This window comes from Podarcis liolepis (assembly GCF_965112155.1).
Source record: "Podarcis liolepis genome assembly, chromosome: 6".
In the NCBI taxonomy this organism is placed as follows: domain Eukaryota; kingdom Metazoa; phylum Chordata; class Lepidosauria; order Squamata; family Lacertidae; genus Podarcis; species Podarcis liolepis.
Window position 1 is genome coordinate 8,642,854 of NC_139559.1, and position 16,266 is coordinate 8,659,119.

A 16,266-nucleotide genomic window follows, 5' to 3' on the forward strand; every position below is an offset into this window, starting at 1 on the left:
TCCCTGTAGAGCAGGATGGAATCATAGAGTCATAGAATCATAGAGTTGGAAGCGATCCAGAGTGTCATCAAGTCCAACCCCCTGCCATGCGGGAAATCTCTGCTTGTCTCTCGATGAGCGGAAAATGCAATCCTGCTTGGTGCTGATTGGACGTTGCCTACCTGCCCAAGTTGGCCTGTGGGGTAGAGGGAGATAGAGATCTGTGCGCCTGGCACACCCCAGAATGAAAGCATGTGTCACCAATGCCATTTATCATCGAGAATGTCTAAAATTGGGTGGTGCTGTGGGTTAAACCACAGAGCCTAGGGCTTGCTGATCAGAAGGTCAGCGGTTCGAATCCCCACGACAGGGTGAGCTGCCGTTGCTCAGTCCCTGCTCCTGCCAACCTAGCAGTTCGAAAACACATCAAAGTGCAAGTAGATAGATAGGTACCACTCCGGCGGGAAGGTAAACGGTGTTTCCGTGCGCTGCTCTGGTTCGCCAGAAGCGGCTTAGTCATGCTGGCCACATGACCCGGAAGCTGTACGCTGGCTCCCTCAGCCAATAAAGAGAGATGAGCTCCACAACCCCAGAGTCGTCCGCAACTGGACCTAATGGTCAGGGGTCCCTTTACCTTTACCTATGTCTAAAATTAAATCCAGAACTGAAGAGTGCTGCTGCAATTTCCAACTCTTCCTTCCTGATACCTCCCTTCTGAATTACCAATGTGCACAAGTGATTGTGTACATGGATAAACCGTAGCATGTACCAGCTCACTCATATGATCTCGTGGTGAATCAAGGTTCCTCTTTGCACTGCATTTCCATCCATGATCACCATCTCTCGTGAGTATCAGTAACCCAGAGGGTAGGGTGGGGCAAAACTAATGGAGGAACAAAACAGAAGAAAACGAATGTTGCAGCAAAGCTCTATTATAGCAGAAGCTTGGGGTCGTTTTCAGTCTGAGGGCCACAGTCCCTTCTGTTCAACCTTCTGGGGGCCACACAACAGCGGTGGGCAGGGCAAGAAGCAAAAGTGAATGAAGCAAATAATGCCACTTTTACTTTTGTACCATATTCTTACTTTTACACAGTCACACACCCCTCTCTATACTCCATCTGGACAAGCAAGGAGAGGGCCTTCTCGGTGGTGGCTCCGATTTTGGAACTCTCTCCCTACAGACGCTAGACTGGCTCCCTCCTTGCTGTCCTTCCGCCAGCAGGTGAAGACTTTCTTGTTACAACAGGCTTTTGGGAATTGAGTGCTTTTAATGAAGGGACTGTGGCTGTGCTGTTTTTAAGGTAATTATTGGTATGGTTTTAACAGATTTTACACAGCAAGAAGATCTATACATTCTGAAGGAAATCAGCCCTGAGTGCTCACTGGAAGGACAGATCCTGAAGCTGAGGCTCCAATACTTTGGCCACCTCATGAGAAGAGAAGACTCCCTGGAAAAGACCCTGATGTTGGGAAAGATGGAGGGCACAAAGAGAAGGGGACAACAGAGGACGAGATGGCTGGACAGTGTTCTCGAAGCTACCAACATGAGTTTGACCAAACTGCGGGAGGCAGTGGAAGACAGAAGTGCCTGGCGTGCTCTGGTCCAGGGGGTCACAAAGAGTCGGACACGACTAAACGACTAAACAACAACAACAGATTTTACATATGTATATATTTGCAATTATCAATGTTTTGTTTTAGTTTTGGTCTCTCCCCCCCCCTGTGTTTTCAGCAGTTCCTAATTTTATCTGTAGGCCACCTTAAGTGCCATCAGGGGCAAAGGCAGGGCATGATGATAATATTATGCAAGACACATTATCAGAGTTCAAGGACACATTCCAGCCTGGCAAAACCAACACACTCAAGGAGGGTGCAAATCAGTGCCCTGGGGAGAGCCCTGAGGTTACATAGTGAGGTTTAATGGCTTCATTTGGCCCACCTCTGTTATTAATAATTATACTAACAGAGATTATGATGGACCATGAACAAGGTTAAGGAAGTTACAGATAGGTAGCCGTGTTGGTCTGCCATAGTCAAAATAAAAAATTCCTTCCAGTAGCACCTTAAAGACCAACTAAGTTAGTTCTTGGTATGAGCTTTCATGTGCATGCACACTTCTTCAGATACACTGAAACAGATACACTGAAACAGAAGTTGTAAGATACACTGAAACAGAAGTTGCTACAAAGGAATTTCAGAAATAGACTGGAAAGAGAAGCTGCTGAATTGCAACTCATTACCAAACTTAAAACCATGGAGAGACCTGGTCTGAACAAAGACATTGGATTCCTATCTCATTATACATGACTAAGCCATTTCTCACCTTCTCACCCCTTGCCTTTTCCTGTAAGACCTATTACAGTCGTTAAGAGTCGTCAACAGGCTCATCTCAGCTATCTGCCAATCTCCCATTCCCGCCACCCTTCTGAGTAATACCCCTCCCCACCTTCTCACTATATAGAAGGGTCTGGCAACTTCTGTTTCAGTGTATCTGAAGAAGTGTGCATGCACACGAAAGCTCATACCAAGAACTAACTTAGTTGGTCTTTAAGGGGCTACTGGAAGGAATTTTTTATTAAGGTTAAGGAAGGACAGAGCTACAGATAACTAAACTTTCCGTTTCCTGAAATAGCGCCTCAAATCTTTCCAAATATGGAAACGGAAGCAAAAAACTCTAATCACCTCCTACCGAGCCTCAGCAAGGCACCTCTGAGAATAACATCTCCTCTTCCTCCAACCCACGGATGTGTATCTGCCAAGATTTTTCTGTCTGCTGTGAAACTCCAGCTTGTTCGCACAGAGACAGCAAACATCATTAGCATCTTTGTTTTCCCTAAGCCAGAACTCTGAGGTTTGTTTGTTTGTTGTTCAGTTTTCAAAGCCTTATTTTTAAAGAAAAAATAATGATGATGATTAAAAATAAATAAATCTCAATGTCTGTGAGCTGTGTTGGTCCAATGGCAAAAATGACCAGTGGTTTCAGAGTGACCAAGCTGGAAAACCCTTTCTACTAAAATTCAGCCGGTCAGTCTTAGGAACAGCAATGTTGGAGTTCTCATTTGCTCAACACCTTCTCCTGGCGGCTCAGTAATTGGTTTCAGAGACAAAACGAAAGCTTTACTCTGTTGCCATTCAAAGGAGGTGATAGGTAAGATAAGAAACTACCTGAAATAAATAAGCCAGCCTGTCTAAGAAGAGATCCATCCGTCATACTATCCACACAATAACAGCTGGAGCCATTAGCCCTTTGCAGGCATTCAAGCCCAGTGGAAGAGAATTTATATACGGAAGAAGGATGCTGCCTCCATGCCAAACAGATGTGCATTCATTGGAATGTTTATGCTATACAGCTGGACTGTAGTGGAATCTTTGGCCCTCCAGATGTTGCTGAACTACCGTGGTACCTTGGTTCTCAAATGTAATCCGTTCCAGAACCAAAGTGTTCCAAAACCAAGGCACGCTTTCCCATAGAAAGTTATGCAAAGTAGATTAATCCGTTCCAGACTTTTAAAAACAACCCCTAAAACAGCAATTTAGCATGAATTTTACTCTCTAACAAGACCATTGATCCATAAAATGTAAGCAATAAACAACGTACTGCAGTCAATCAGTCAATCAATCAGTAGCTGAACTGGGTTCCACACAGTCACAAAAACAAAAAGAAAGAGCAGCAACCCCCCCCCCCCCACACAAAATAAATAGCCAAAACAGACAGAGCTCAGCGTAACACTCAAAATGGATGTGTGGCGCTCAAATCGGAAGCGTAACACTCAAAATGGGGCACTTTTGGCTTCTGAAAAAAGTTCGCAAACCGGAACACTTACTTCCGGGTTTGCAGTGTTTGGGTTCCAAGTTGTTTGAGTACCAAGGTAGCACTGTACAACTCCAATCACTCATAGTAAGGATGGGTCAATCACCAGAAATGATGGGAATTGTAATTAAGCGAGGGTCAAAGGATTCCCACACCTTCTCTAGCATTGACCACCCTGGGCCCTGCAGATGTTTTAGACAACAGCTCTCTTCAGACCCAGCTACCAGGCCAGCAGGGCAGCGAAGGCTGGTGTAGAGGAATTTGATGTACACAGCTGCATGTGCAGGGGCTCTCAGGAGCCCTGCCTTTGTTGGACTCCCAGCCATGTGTGGAGAATAGAGGTGTGCTGAAACCGCACAGTTTCAGCAAACAAAATGGTAGCAGAAAAGAGAAAGTTTTTGGGAAATGCTCTGGCTTGCATCCAACTTAATCCTTGCACATACAGAAGAACTTCCAGAAGCGCAATGGAATCCGCCCTCCCTCTCCTCTCGCACACATATGTAAAGGTCAAGGACTCCTGGATGGTTAAGTCCAGTCAAAGGTGACTATGGGGTTGCAGTGCTCATCTTGCTTTCAGGCCAAAGGAGCTAGTGTTTGTCCGCAGACAGCTTTCCGGGTCATGTGACCAGCATGACTAAACCCTTCTGGCGCAACAGGACACTATGATGGAAACCAGAGCGCACACAAACGCCGTTCACCTTCCCACCGCAGCGGTACCTATTTATCTACTCGCACTGGTATGCTTTCAACTGCTAGGTTGGCAGAAGCTGGGACAGAGCAACCCCGTTGTGTGGATTCGAACCACCAACCTTCTGATCAGCAAGCCCAAGAGGCTCCGTAGTTTAGACTACAGCGCCAAACCTGCATCTTGCACACATGCCCCCCACCCCTTGTGTCCCCAGAACTGGTTTGGGGTTTCACCAAACCCTCAAAGGTGAGATTTGGAGGTGGCAATAGCAGGAGTTAGTCACATTGTTGTTGCAGTTCAGCTGGAGGAGACCCCACCCCCACTGAATCTTGGCCACACCTTACAAATGTTGTTCCATAGTTGTGGTCCATCCCATCCTCCTGACTGAGACCTCCCTTCCTCCTAGCTATGCTTGATCTGTGTATTGTGGTTGAGTTTGCAAGCATCTTTCCACCACTGCTGGTGATTTGTGGTGGATGCTATAACTAGACTACAGTTCCCAGACGGCAAGGCAAGAATGCACATCATCCAAGAATGCGTGCCACTAGCATTATGAGAACTCGTGGAATATAAATGAGCTTTCTCCATACCACACCACCACGTTTGCCAAGAAATATTGAGGGTGAAACAAGCTGAGGGCAGCTTTGCCATCCCGATTAAAAAATACTGTAACATAAAAGCTCTCTATCCAATCTACCCAATCAAAGGTTTTTTTAAAAAATAATAATTAAAAATTGTGCATTTCACTATGAGTCAGTAGACTGACTGAGTGGACAGAGTAGCAAATGGACTTAAAACAAGCTCTACAGCTCAAAGGGGTATTTTAATAGTTACATCTAGTTTTTTAAAATAGCTAGTAATGAAGCAGGCGCTCTGGCTATCTGAGGGCAGCAGTTCTGATGAAAGCTGTTCCTTAGCTACATTTCAGTGATTCAGATTTGTTAAAGATGCCAAAAAGTAATATGCAGCATATGTATTTAACAGATGCAAAAGAAAAAGAAAAAAATGATTGAGGCTTCCCTCCCTCCCCCACACCGCAGATCCAACAAGGCGGCTGTCAATCAGCATCATATAGCAATATTTTTTTTGAATAATATTCTTTTACAAGATAAACCTAAGAGCTCACTTGAATCAAAGAAGCCTTTTTCCAAAACCCAGTCGCATCCCACAACGGATGGATTTAGTGAGGAACTGCGACTCTTCTCTGGATTACTGCCCCTGCCTCCTATTAGTCACTGTCAGAGAGTGAAGGACGTAACAGGGCCTTTTCAGTGGTTGCTCTAATTATAATAATTATCACGGATTTCTGCTTGTGCAACATAACTTTCCCCCCTCTCCACCCTCCACAAATCCCGAAAGGCTGTTCTACAGGTGCCCCCAACTCTCCAGAACAGATTCAGGGACATAGCTGTCAACATTTCCCTTTTTTAAAGGGAAATTCCCTTCTTCCGAATAGGATTCCTCGCAAGAAAAGGAAAAAGTTGACAGCTATGTTCAGGGAGGGGATGGCACAGGGTGTACATTGGGGGAGAAGAAAGGGAAAAGTTCTGTTGCTCAAGCAGAGATCCATGTGCTGAAGGGAGACTCTGACTTAGGTCAGTTTACTCCAGCAGGTATACTCTGAGTAAAACCTATTGGGAAACAACGTTTCTACTACAGCCAGGGCCGTATTTACGTTTGATGAGGCCCTAAGCTACTGAAGGTAATGGGGCCCTTTATAGGTCCAGCTGTCCTTTGACTCAACAACAAATTAACTGTTTTTTGTGTTGAATATATGCTGTATGGTAATTTATGGACCGAATAGGTATCTAAAGCCATTTGCACATAACAAAATATGTATATTATCAAAGTAACTGTTGAACTGAAATACAATCAAGAAGAAGTATATTAATAGTGAAGTATAGTTAAGAAGAAGTATATTAATAGTGAAATACAGTTAAGTAGAAGTATATTAATAGTGAAATAATTATTAAGCTCTAACTTAAAATGATTGGGGGCCATTACTTACATGATTGGAGCCTACACAACACAAAATACTGTTGCTGTATGTAGGTTTTATTTTTATTTGTTTTTTATCTTATATTTTGGAAATGTATATCCAGTTGTTTTTTCCTTTAATTTTTTTGGGGGCCCCCAAGAAAGTGGGACCCTAAGCTATAGCTTATTTAGCTTATACGTAAATCCAGCACTGACTACAGCAGAATGCAACCGAAACACAACCCAGAGCATCGCAAAGGACCCCACAAGCCTTAGGGACATCTCACTGGGGTCACTGGTCCCCCTTCTGGAATCAAGAGCCCCAACTCAGTCAGTCTACAGGGGTGCCAGAATAATTCTTGGTGGAATCCTGAAAAAGGGGCACATGACAAATGGGCATCACCTGCGCTTGGGCTGAGGCCTTTCCCTCCTGCAATTTCTGCCCCGTGCTTCTACATCTTTCACCCAAGAGCACATGTTGACCTCAACTCATAGGAAACGGGACTCACCGCTGCTGACCCGCTCCGCGGCCCTCGTGTCCTGGTCAGCTTCCCGAGCATGACGAAGCCAGCTGTCGAAATACTCTCCGAAGTTCCAAGCAATTTCTCCGATGTCTTCTTGCAGTCGATATAGAGCCTGACCCTGGAACGGCTCACGGATAGGTGCACCTGTTCAGCAGACAAGAATAGTTTCATTGAGCTGCACCACAGGGGCTGGAGCGCTCGATGCGCCATAACGCAACCTGACAAAATAATGGGCACGACACGGTGTAGAGCAGGGGGTGGCAGGAAGCAGATACCTAGGTAATTTTTTGGCAGATCCAGCAAAGATTTCTGCTAATGGTTTAATTACTCTGCACATCCCAAATCATCCTGCTGAAATGAAGAAAGCTGGATAACAGTCACCATGAGAAGTTTTTTGCATGGACTGTGTGTCCTGTTTAGTTCCCGGACTCCAAACAAATTCTGCGGCCCAGAATTCTTTAATTCTAATTTGTATCTTTCTTGCACCAGACTTTGGTTGGTGGATCTTAAAAGGTAAAGGGACCCCTGACCATTAGGTCTGGTCGCGGACGACTCTGGGGTTGCGGTGCTCATCTCGCTTTACTGGCCGAGGGAGCCAGCATACAGCTTTCAGCTCATGTGGCCAGCATGACTAAGCCGCTTCTGGCAAACCAGAGCAGCGCATGGAAACGCCGTTTACCTTCCTGCCAGAGTGGTACCTATTTATCTACTTGCACTTTGACGTGCTTTCAAATTGCTAGGTTGGCAGGAGCAGGGACCAAGCAACGGGAGCTCACCCCATCGTGGGGATTCAAACCGCCAACCTTCTGATCGGCAAGCCCTAGGCTTTGTGGTTTAACCCACAGCACCACTAGTAAAAGTCATAGGAGATCCTTCACACCAGGAGTCTGCCCTTCCGTGGGATAGAACAGCACCAGGCCACACGCACAGCATGCATTTAAAGCACTACAACACCACTTTAAACACTCGTGGCTTGCTTCCCCCAAGGAATTCTGGGAGCTGTAGTTCCTTTTGGGTGCTAAGAGTTGTTCAGGTGCCCCCTTTTCCTCTCACAGAGGTACAATTCTTAGAGTGGCTTCACCATCGGTCCCTCTTCACAGGAAACGCTGGCACTCATAGCACTTTCAATGTGTCCTATGTGTCAAATGAATGTGGTCCCAGGGCAGCATTTTGGGCTTAGATTAAGGTCAAAGCTCTGCTGTTCCAGGAAGCTTGCTGTGGCAGAGAGACCTGGGGAACGAGTATGCAGGCTTAGTTCACACAAATCAGCATACCAGGTGGGGAAACATTACGTGGAATACACTAGACTGTGTCAGTGGCGTAGCGTGGGTTGTCAGCACCCGGGGCAAGGCAAGTAATTTGCGCCCCTAACCCATGGATTTGCGCCCCCTAACCTGTGGATTTGCGCCCCCTAACCCTAAGCCCCAGATGTTGCGCCCGGTGTGTCCGGCCCCCCCTGCACCCCCCACGCTACGCCACTGGACTGTGTGTGTGTGTGTGTGTGTATGTATGTGTGTACTGTGGAGTGTTTCCCTATTAAAAACAAACTTTCCCTGCACATAGGAAAGCAGCATACCAGGAAGGCTAGGATAGAAATCCTATCGCTAACATCTAATGATCTATGGCAGAGCAACCACTTGTAAGATTTCCTTGCTGCAATCAAGAGTCTTGCAGTCCATGATATTGTTGACCTAGTGTATGAACTAGGCTTCAGTCTAAGCCATTTCCAATGGCATTGGTTTTTTGTAGGAGATAAAGGAGATTTGTCCCATGATATTTTTATTTTATTTTTATATTTTTTTAAAAAAACCTAGTGGCTACCAGTTGCAGTAGAACTAATTTTAGGAAAGGGTAGCCAATTGCATTTTGTGTCAAATGGGCTCTTAAACAGGAAATTTCAGTTGTATTTCCCAAATACCTTTTCTTCCTGCAATCTGGTCACTGGCACTCGGCGGAAAGCAAACTGGGAGAGGAGGAAACTGTGATTCTCTCTATCCCTGAGAAAAATGTAATAGCCTCTTATTTGGAGGCGAATGCTGTGCTCTGACAAATGGGACACCGTCCAAGCCAATGAGAAAAGGAGAGAGTTTCTATCCTGAAAGGATGTGTGTTTTGAGAAGAGTCCACTCATAGCTTATGGACAAAAACAACCTCCAAAAATTATCTGTGCTATTTATGGGTGTAAAAATGGAGGCAGCATTTTCCTGTTGGTTTTAATTCTAATAAAAGTTTGTCTCAGTTGATGCTCCATGAATCAGTATTTTTTACTTCATACTGGAAGTGATAGGCTAAGAGAGAAACTAGGGGAAGTAGGGTCCAAACCATCGCTTCCTGCCATTCTATTAAAATAATATTATTAAATCAGGATCCACAGTTGCTCCCATAATTTTCCACCCTATCGAAGGGCAACAAAATCCATAATTCTGAGAGATCATTTTGCAAAAGGTTCTTAAGGAAGGGCAAAAGTTCAGGATGTGTATCAGAAATCTTGGCTCATCTGATCCCAAGTTTATGTAACAAGCCACAAAAATGAAACCATGCACAATAGGCAGGAGGAAGTGAATTATGCTTTCATCTTTGGTGCTTTTGGCATAATGCGTGGAAAAGATGTGGGTCTCACCTAAGCTGATAGTGCAACACATTGGAGGAAGTGAGGTGGCAGTGGTGGTCCAGGAAAGGTTTTTCCAAAAGGAAATGCCTTAGTGGAGAAGTTGGAAGTAGAAGAGGAATGTGGACGGCTGGAGACAGAGGAAGTGCCTGTTCCAGGCAGAGAGAGGAACACATTGGAAATAGGAGAAGGGAACAGAGAAAGCTTTGCCATCATCCCTTCCTTTCAGTAAGAGCCTGCCAATTCTGTGAAGCAGGCGTTGTCAAATGCACAAGTCAATTCAAGAGCAGTAAGATGAGAACCAATTGGCTTCAGTAAGGCATTAAATATTTCACAGTTGAAACCCAGCTAAGCTTGAGAAGTGCCCAGAAATACTGGGCCCTGCCCTTTTAAATTATGGCTGTTGACCAAAGTGAACTCACAGATGATACTCCCTGCGAAGGTCATTGACTTGCCAAAGCAAAAAGGTGAAGAGTCAGGAGTTAAAAGAGAGGTGCTACGACACTCCAGGAGCAAATTGTAGAAAGGGGATAAGAAGGCAGAGGGTCAAAGACGAATGAAAGTTTGCATTTGATGCATGCCACAAATATAGTGTGTATATAGCACGCTTGGCAAATCCACACCATGATCTACTCCTGCCCGGAAACCAATGTCCCCACTGTGGAAGGACGTATGGATCCACAATTGGCCTCCACAGTCACTTATGGACACAATGTTAAAACCGTGTTTATGGAAGACAATCTTACTCAGCTACCAGTGATTGCCAAAGAAGAAGATGAAGAAGACATTCAGGTCTTGCTACCCAAACACAGTGTGTTTTCAGGAAATAATTTGTTAGGCGGGTGTTCACATAACGAGTCAACCATTTCCACTGATGCCTATGGGGAAATTTCTAATGCGTTCCCAACCATAGACGTTTGTACCCCAAATGAAAAAAAAAGCAGGAAAACTCTCTCAAACCTTGCAAAAGGCAAACAAGGAAGTCAAATTTGCTCTCTTATTTGACCAAACTCTGCCCCTTCCTCCCTGTCTCCCACCAGCAAAACACAAAGAAGGAAGGCTTGTTTTAGACTTATTTGTTTTGAGTACTGCACGCAGGTCTGGCTGTTTGGATATCTGAATCTGCAGTGTGTATGGCGAGGTTTGGGTACTAATGCTTGGTGCTTGAATAAGTGGATTTTTGTAAAACGAGTGTCTGGATAGCAGGACCTGCATGTATTTACAAAAACAACAACACACAGTGCATGCACAACATGCGATATTGAGTAGCTACAGTTCACTGGTAGCACACATGCTATGCTTACTGGTAATGACACATGCGACGTAACAGGCTGTATGTAAGATTATAACTTCTATTTCAAAAAATCATTCAACATATCATGTCACAATATGTCATTCCATAGACACATGGAACACTACAAGATTGATATAAGCATTCCACATTGTGGTTATTGCTAATATAAGAACTGAATAGACTGTATCTTCTGATCTATCTGCTGGACTTTAATCTCTCAGAATATGTTCCGCTCATATGATAATTTGGTCTATGGAATTATATATTGTGACATGATATGTTGAATAAGTTTCCAAGCACAATTCAAAGTGTTGGTGCTGACCTTTAAAGCCCTAAACAGCCTTGGTACAGTATACCTGAAGGAGCATCTCCACCCCCATCGTTCTACCCAGACACTGAGGTCCTGCACCGAGGGCCTTCTGGCGGTTCCCTCACTGCGAGAAGCCAAATTACAGAGAACCAGGCAGAGGGCCTTCTCGGTGGTGGCGCCCTCCCTGTGAACGCCCTCCCTCCAGATATCAAAGAGAACAACAACTACCAGACTTTTAGAAGACATCTGAAGGCAGCCCTATTTAGGGAAGCTTTTAATGTTTGATGCATTACTGTATTTTAATATTTTGTTGGAAACCACCCAGAGTGGCTCGGGAGGCCCAGCCAGATGGGTGGGGTATAAATAATAAATTATTATAATATTATTATTATTGTGTGTGTTTTTAAAATAGAAGTTATACTGTTACATACAGCCTGTTACGTCGCATGTGTCGTTACCAGTATTGTATTTACGTAACCAAAGTTTCAGCAGTGTTTTGTACGCTTACAGCAGGCCCCAGATTCATGCTACAGCAGCCCCAGTGAAACGGATCTCAAATAGCAAGGCTAGGAAACATTTTGGCTCGAAACCTTGCAGATCTGCTGCCAAATAGAACAAACAATTCTAGCTTCAGAGGACCAATGGTCTGACTCAGTATAAGGTCACTTTATAGGTCCAGCTAATTGCGTCAGTTTAATTTTCAGATCATTTTCAAATCCCTGAGTCACTGGATCCTAATTATTATTTTTTTTTTTCTTTTTGCAGATTGTGCCCGTGTCCTTACTGCATATCTTCTTGGAAACTTATTGCGTACATTTACCTAGATTAATGCATGCAGACAGGAAGTGATTTAGTAATTCATTATTATGCTGGCACACACCCCACCGTTCATTGCTATCTCGGCACGTACAAACACCAACAGGTTAGCAGGGATATTTCTAGAATCATCATTTAGAGAGGAAAGGAAGACTTAAAAAAAAATAAAAAACCATCCTGAATGGATTTCTCCTTTGGATAAAGGACCTTGTGAAAACTGCCGTAGAATATCTTCTTCACTTCCTGCTGGTCAAAGGTGACTTCCTCGACATCAGCTTCATAGTCACGGTGGAAATATATCAAGGATTTCTTGTTGGCTATAGAGGGAGGAAGATGACAAATAACACAGGGGTTATAAAGAAAACCAAAGAGGACAGTGGGCTATAGGGTTTGCACATGCTGAAGTAACAACGGAAAAATAGTGAAACACACACTTGTGAGAACCGAAAATCTGAGTGAATGGAACAACGTCTTAAGAGATGGTCTATGGCGGTCATGTTCAAAGTCCATTTCTGGCCTGCCAGTCGATTTAATCCGGCCCCCGTGGCAGTATATGTCCTGGTGTAAAATCACCCCCCCCCCAAAAAAAAACTTCAATCCTAAAGAAAGCTCAACTTTGTGGTAGAAATGTAAAAAAAAAAAAAAAAAAACTCGATAATTTAGGGAGTAAATCCCAAGAGAAGTTCAACAACTTCAATCCTAAAAAAAGCTTTGGTCGGAATCATATTGTATGTGTGAAAATATATGAATCATGTACACCAGTCATTTGAATCTTTCCTACTGAACCTCCAGTGCCTACTGAATTCTTCTTAAAAATTCCAGGAGGCATTTTAATTGAAGACTGATTTGATCGTTTTAACCCATTTTTACCGTTTTGTATAGTATTTATTGTACACTGCTTAGAGATTATTGTAATTAAGTGGCACATATATTTTTTAAATGAAGAAAAAAATTTGCTACCCCCTTTTGAGCTAGGAAACCCCCAAGGGATGAAGGCTCAGAGCCTGGGGACTGGTGGTGGGACGACGATGAGTGGTCAGAGGGAGAAGATCGGGAGATGACTGTGAGGAAGCGATGTCAGACGTTAAGAGGCAACAGGGTTTAGTGAGCAGGAGGAGGCTGTAGCAGGGAACAGTCCAGAATCAGAGGCAGAAGTGGAAGCTGGAGAGGATGGGGCTAAGAGACAGAGATCAGGCAGGCTGCTGAAGAAGCCAGGGGGGGTCTCCTGCTCCTGCTGCAACCAGGTCCTCTCCGCCTTGGTTTCACAGGACCAGAGGAGGTATGAAGAGGGCAGAGCAGAGACAGCCACTCCAATGAAGTCTTAGTTTGCTTGGGAAGGACGCAGGGAAGGAGGAGAGCTGTGGGAAGGTGGGGACCATCAGTCCTTGCGACTGCTTCATTGGGGCAAGATCTGCTGGGAAGAGTTGCTGGGCTCACTAGACCTGGCCTCCAGAGCTGTTTGTTTCTTTGAATAAAGAATTCACTGATGTCGTTATTACTGACCTGCTCCTGACAGCAGGGCATTGACGCTGATGCCAGCACCAGCAAAGAGCAATCATCTATGCAACTGGCTGCCATTTTGCATCTTGAACCAGCCATCATTCTGGGGCAGTTTAGGCTCACATCCGCACCATACATTTAAAGCAAATTTACGGCAGATTTAAAGCATGTTGCTTCCCCCCAAACAAGATCCTGGGAACCACTTCACAGAGTGTTCAGTTCCCAGCACCCTTCACAAACTACAGCTCCCAGTTTTTTCTGGGGAAGCCGTGTGCTTCAAATGTGTATTAAACATGCTTTCGATGTCTGGCACTGATGTGATGCCTGTTCATGCATCGCCTGTTCATAACAGGCACACAAATAGTGCAGAATACTCAGAGAGAATTCCGCCAAGCGGCTGCTTTGTCTAGGTGACACAAGGAAAAGAAAAACGTCTGGAATTTTCCCAGAAAATTGTCTTCTGGGAAATTCTGGCTCAGCTGCCCCACCCCCACCCCCATCCCTTGTAGCAACCAAATCTCCCTGCCGAATGATCGATGAGCCTCCTTACGGTCAAGTATGATGCCCAGTACAGGCTGGAAGTCCTCATCTGTTATCTGCCACACAGCGAAGGCTTCCCGAGGGCTTTCTGGCAGGAGCCGGAGGAGGAAAGTGATAGTGTATTCGGTTGGCATCCCAGAAGGAAACACTTCGCTGAGGAAATAAGTGAGGACACAAAAAGCTCTTCTAAGCAGAGAACATTGGAATGGCCTCCAAGAGTTAATCTCTGGTGCCATGGCAACAGACTGAACACAATTAAAACCTACCTGAAAGAAATTTGAAGAAAGCCCTAAATGACATAGGTCCGTAATATCCATCCTCACAGATGCACCAAGATCATCAGGGGGAGCTCTCTTGGTGCTCCCATAGCCTTCAGAAGTGTGGGGTGGCAGTGGCCCGGGAGAGGGCTTTCTCTGGGGCAGCCCATAAACTGCGAAACACCCTCCCCACAAAGCTGCATCTTCACTATACAACTTTTGCCACGTGATTTTATATGTGTTGAAAGCAGCCCAGAGTGGCCAGGGAAATCCAGCCAGATTTTTTTGGGGGGGTTATAAATAATAATGTTGTTGTTGTTGTTGTTGTTGTTGTTGTTGACACATCTCTTTACCCTGGCCCTTGGCCGTCAAGGTATTTTGCTCTGTGGGACCCGCCTCTTTTGCTGAATTTATACTGTCTTTGCTCTGCTTGAACTGAACTCTACAATTCTATGATTCTATGACTACATCAAATAAAAGAATTCTTGTGAGCACTGGGGTGCAGTGTTTTGTTCTGTTTATATATACCGTATATATTGTGATTTTAAGTTGTGAAGCAACCTGAGATCTATGGGTATGGGGCGGTATACAAATTTAATAAATAATAATAATCAATATGATGAGCATCATGTATCGGCTTCCTTGGTGTGATAGTTGACAGTTCTCAACTTCATGACAATGAGTTCAATCCAGACTAATTAAGCGATTCTTAGTTCCACTGAAATTAAAGGTAAAGGGACCCCTGACCATTAGGTCCAGTCGTGACCGACTGGGGTTGCGACACTCATCTCACTTTATTGGCCAAGGGAGCCAGCGTACAGCTTCCAGGTCATGTGGCCAGCATGACTAAGCCGCTTCTGGCGAACCAGAGCACGGAAACACTGTTTACCTTCCCACCGGAGTGGTACCTATTTATCTCCTTGCACTTTGACGTGCTTTCGAACTGCTAGGTTGGCAGGAGCAGGGACCGAGCAACGGGAGCTCACCCCGTCGTGGGGATTCGAACCGCCAACCTTCTGATTGGCAAGTCCTAGGCTCTGTGGTTTAACCCACAGCGCCACCTGCGTCCCTCCACTGAAATTAGTGGTGCTTAAATTGTGACTAACTTGTCCCATGGGTGTTTTTGGGACCCATGCTCAATTAACAATGTGTGGATGCAACCCAAAGGTCAGGTCTGACGCTCATACTTCCCTTCTTCTTTAAAAATGACATCATGTCCTTGAAATGGCAAGCCGCCTTCCTCTTCTTCTTTGTCTTCATATATTCTGGCTACATGAACAAACCAACTTGAATCTCTGAACATTTTGACTAAGGGTACTCTGTGGAATCTCACAATTCGATGCTAAGAAGCTTTGCTTCTTTAAACAAGATTAAAATTATCCCTATGTTTCAGCAATTAAACTTAAAAAGGAAGCTACAGCCTGCCTCTTCATAATCCAGTCTGTCTTGCTTTCCAAAGCTGTAGTCAATAATAGAATCAAATGGGATACATGGTGGGCCATTATAAACCCCAGATTACAGAGAAGACTCTGGGAGGCAACTCGACAAGCAAAGTCATGCTCCAAAGTCATCGATTAATGGAGACCTGAAGAACTTGCAGAAGGCCATAAAACTGTGGCAAAGTTGACCCAGTATTTATGAACAGGTGCTGGTGTCTTCAGGGTAATCGGATGGCCAGCTTACACAATGATCACAAGCAAGCACACCAGGCTTATGGGAAAAGACCATCGCTCACGGATACGGCATTTGCTTTCCATGCAGATGGTCCTAGGTTAAATCATTGGTATCTTCTGGTAGGGCTAGGATAGATCCTAGTCTAAAACCCTGAATAGTCCCTGATAGCTAGTGTAAGATAATACCAATCCAAGTTTTCAGACCCAACAGGGTACACATGACCCCACGGGGGAATGAACACTGGACCCCATGGGGTAATGAAAACTCATCCCTGAGCTCTGGCCTTGC

At 44.7% G+C, this 16,266-nt stretch overlaps 1 protein-coding gene across 2 annotated transcripts in view; it reads right to left on the bottom strand.

Annotated features, from left to right (window-relative positions):
• Window positions 1-16,266, bottom strand: part of COL20A1 (collagen type XX alpha 1 chain) — a 139,348-nt gene that overhangs the window by 38,329 nt on the left and 84,753 nt on the right. For both annotated transcript variants that reach the window (XM_083507331.1, XM_083507330.1), the window contains exons 24-26: window positions 14,058-14,200; window positions 12,215-12,324; window positions 6,965-7,123 (exon numbers count right to left, since the gene is read on the bottom strand). In XM_083507331.1, coding sequence (XP_083363457.1) covers window positions 6,965-7,123; window positions 12,215-12,324; window positions 14,058-14,200 — 412 coding nt within the window. The remainder of the gene's footprint in view (window positions 1-6,964; window positions 7,124-12,214; window positions 12,325-14,057; window positions 14,201-16,266) is intronic.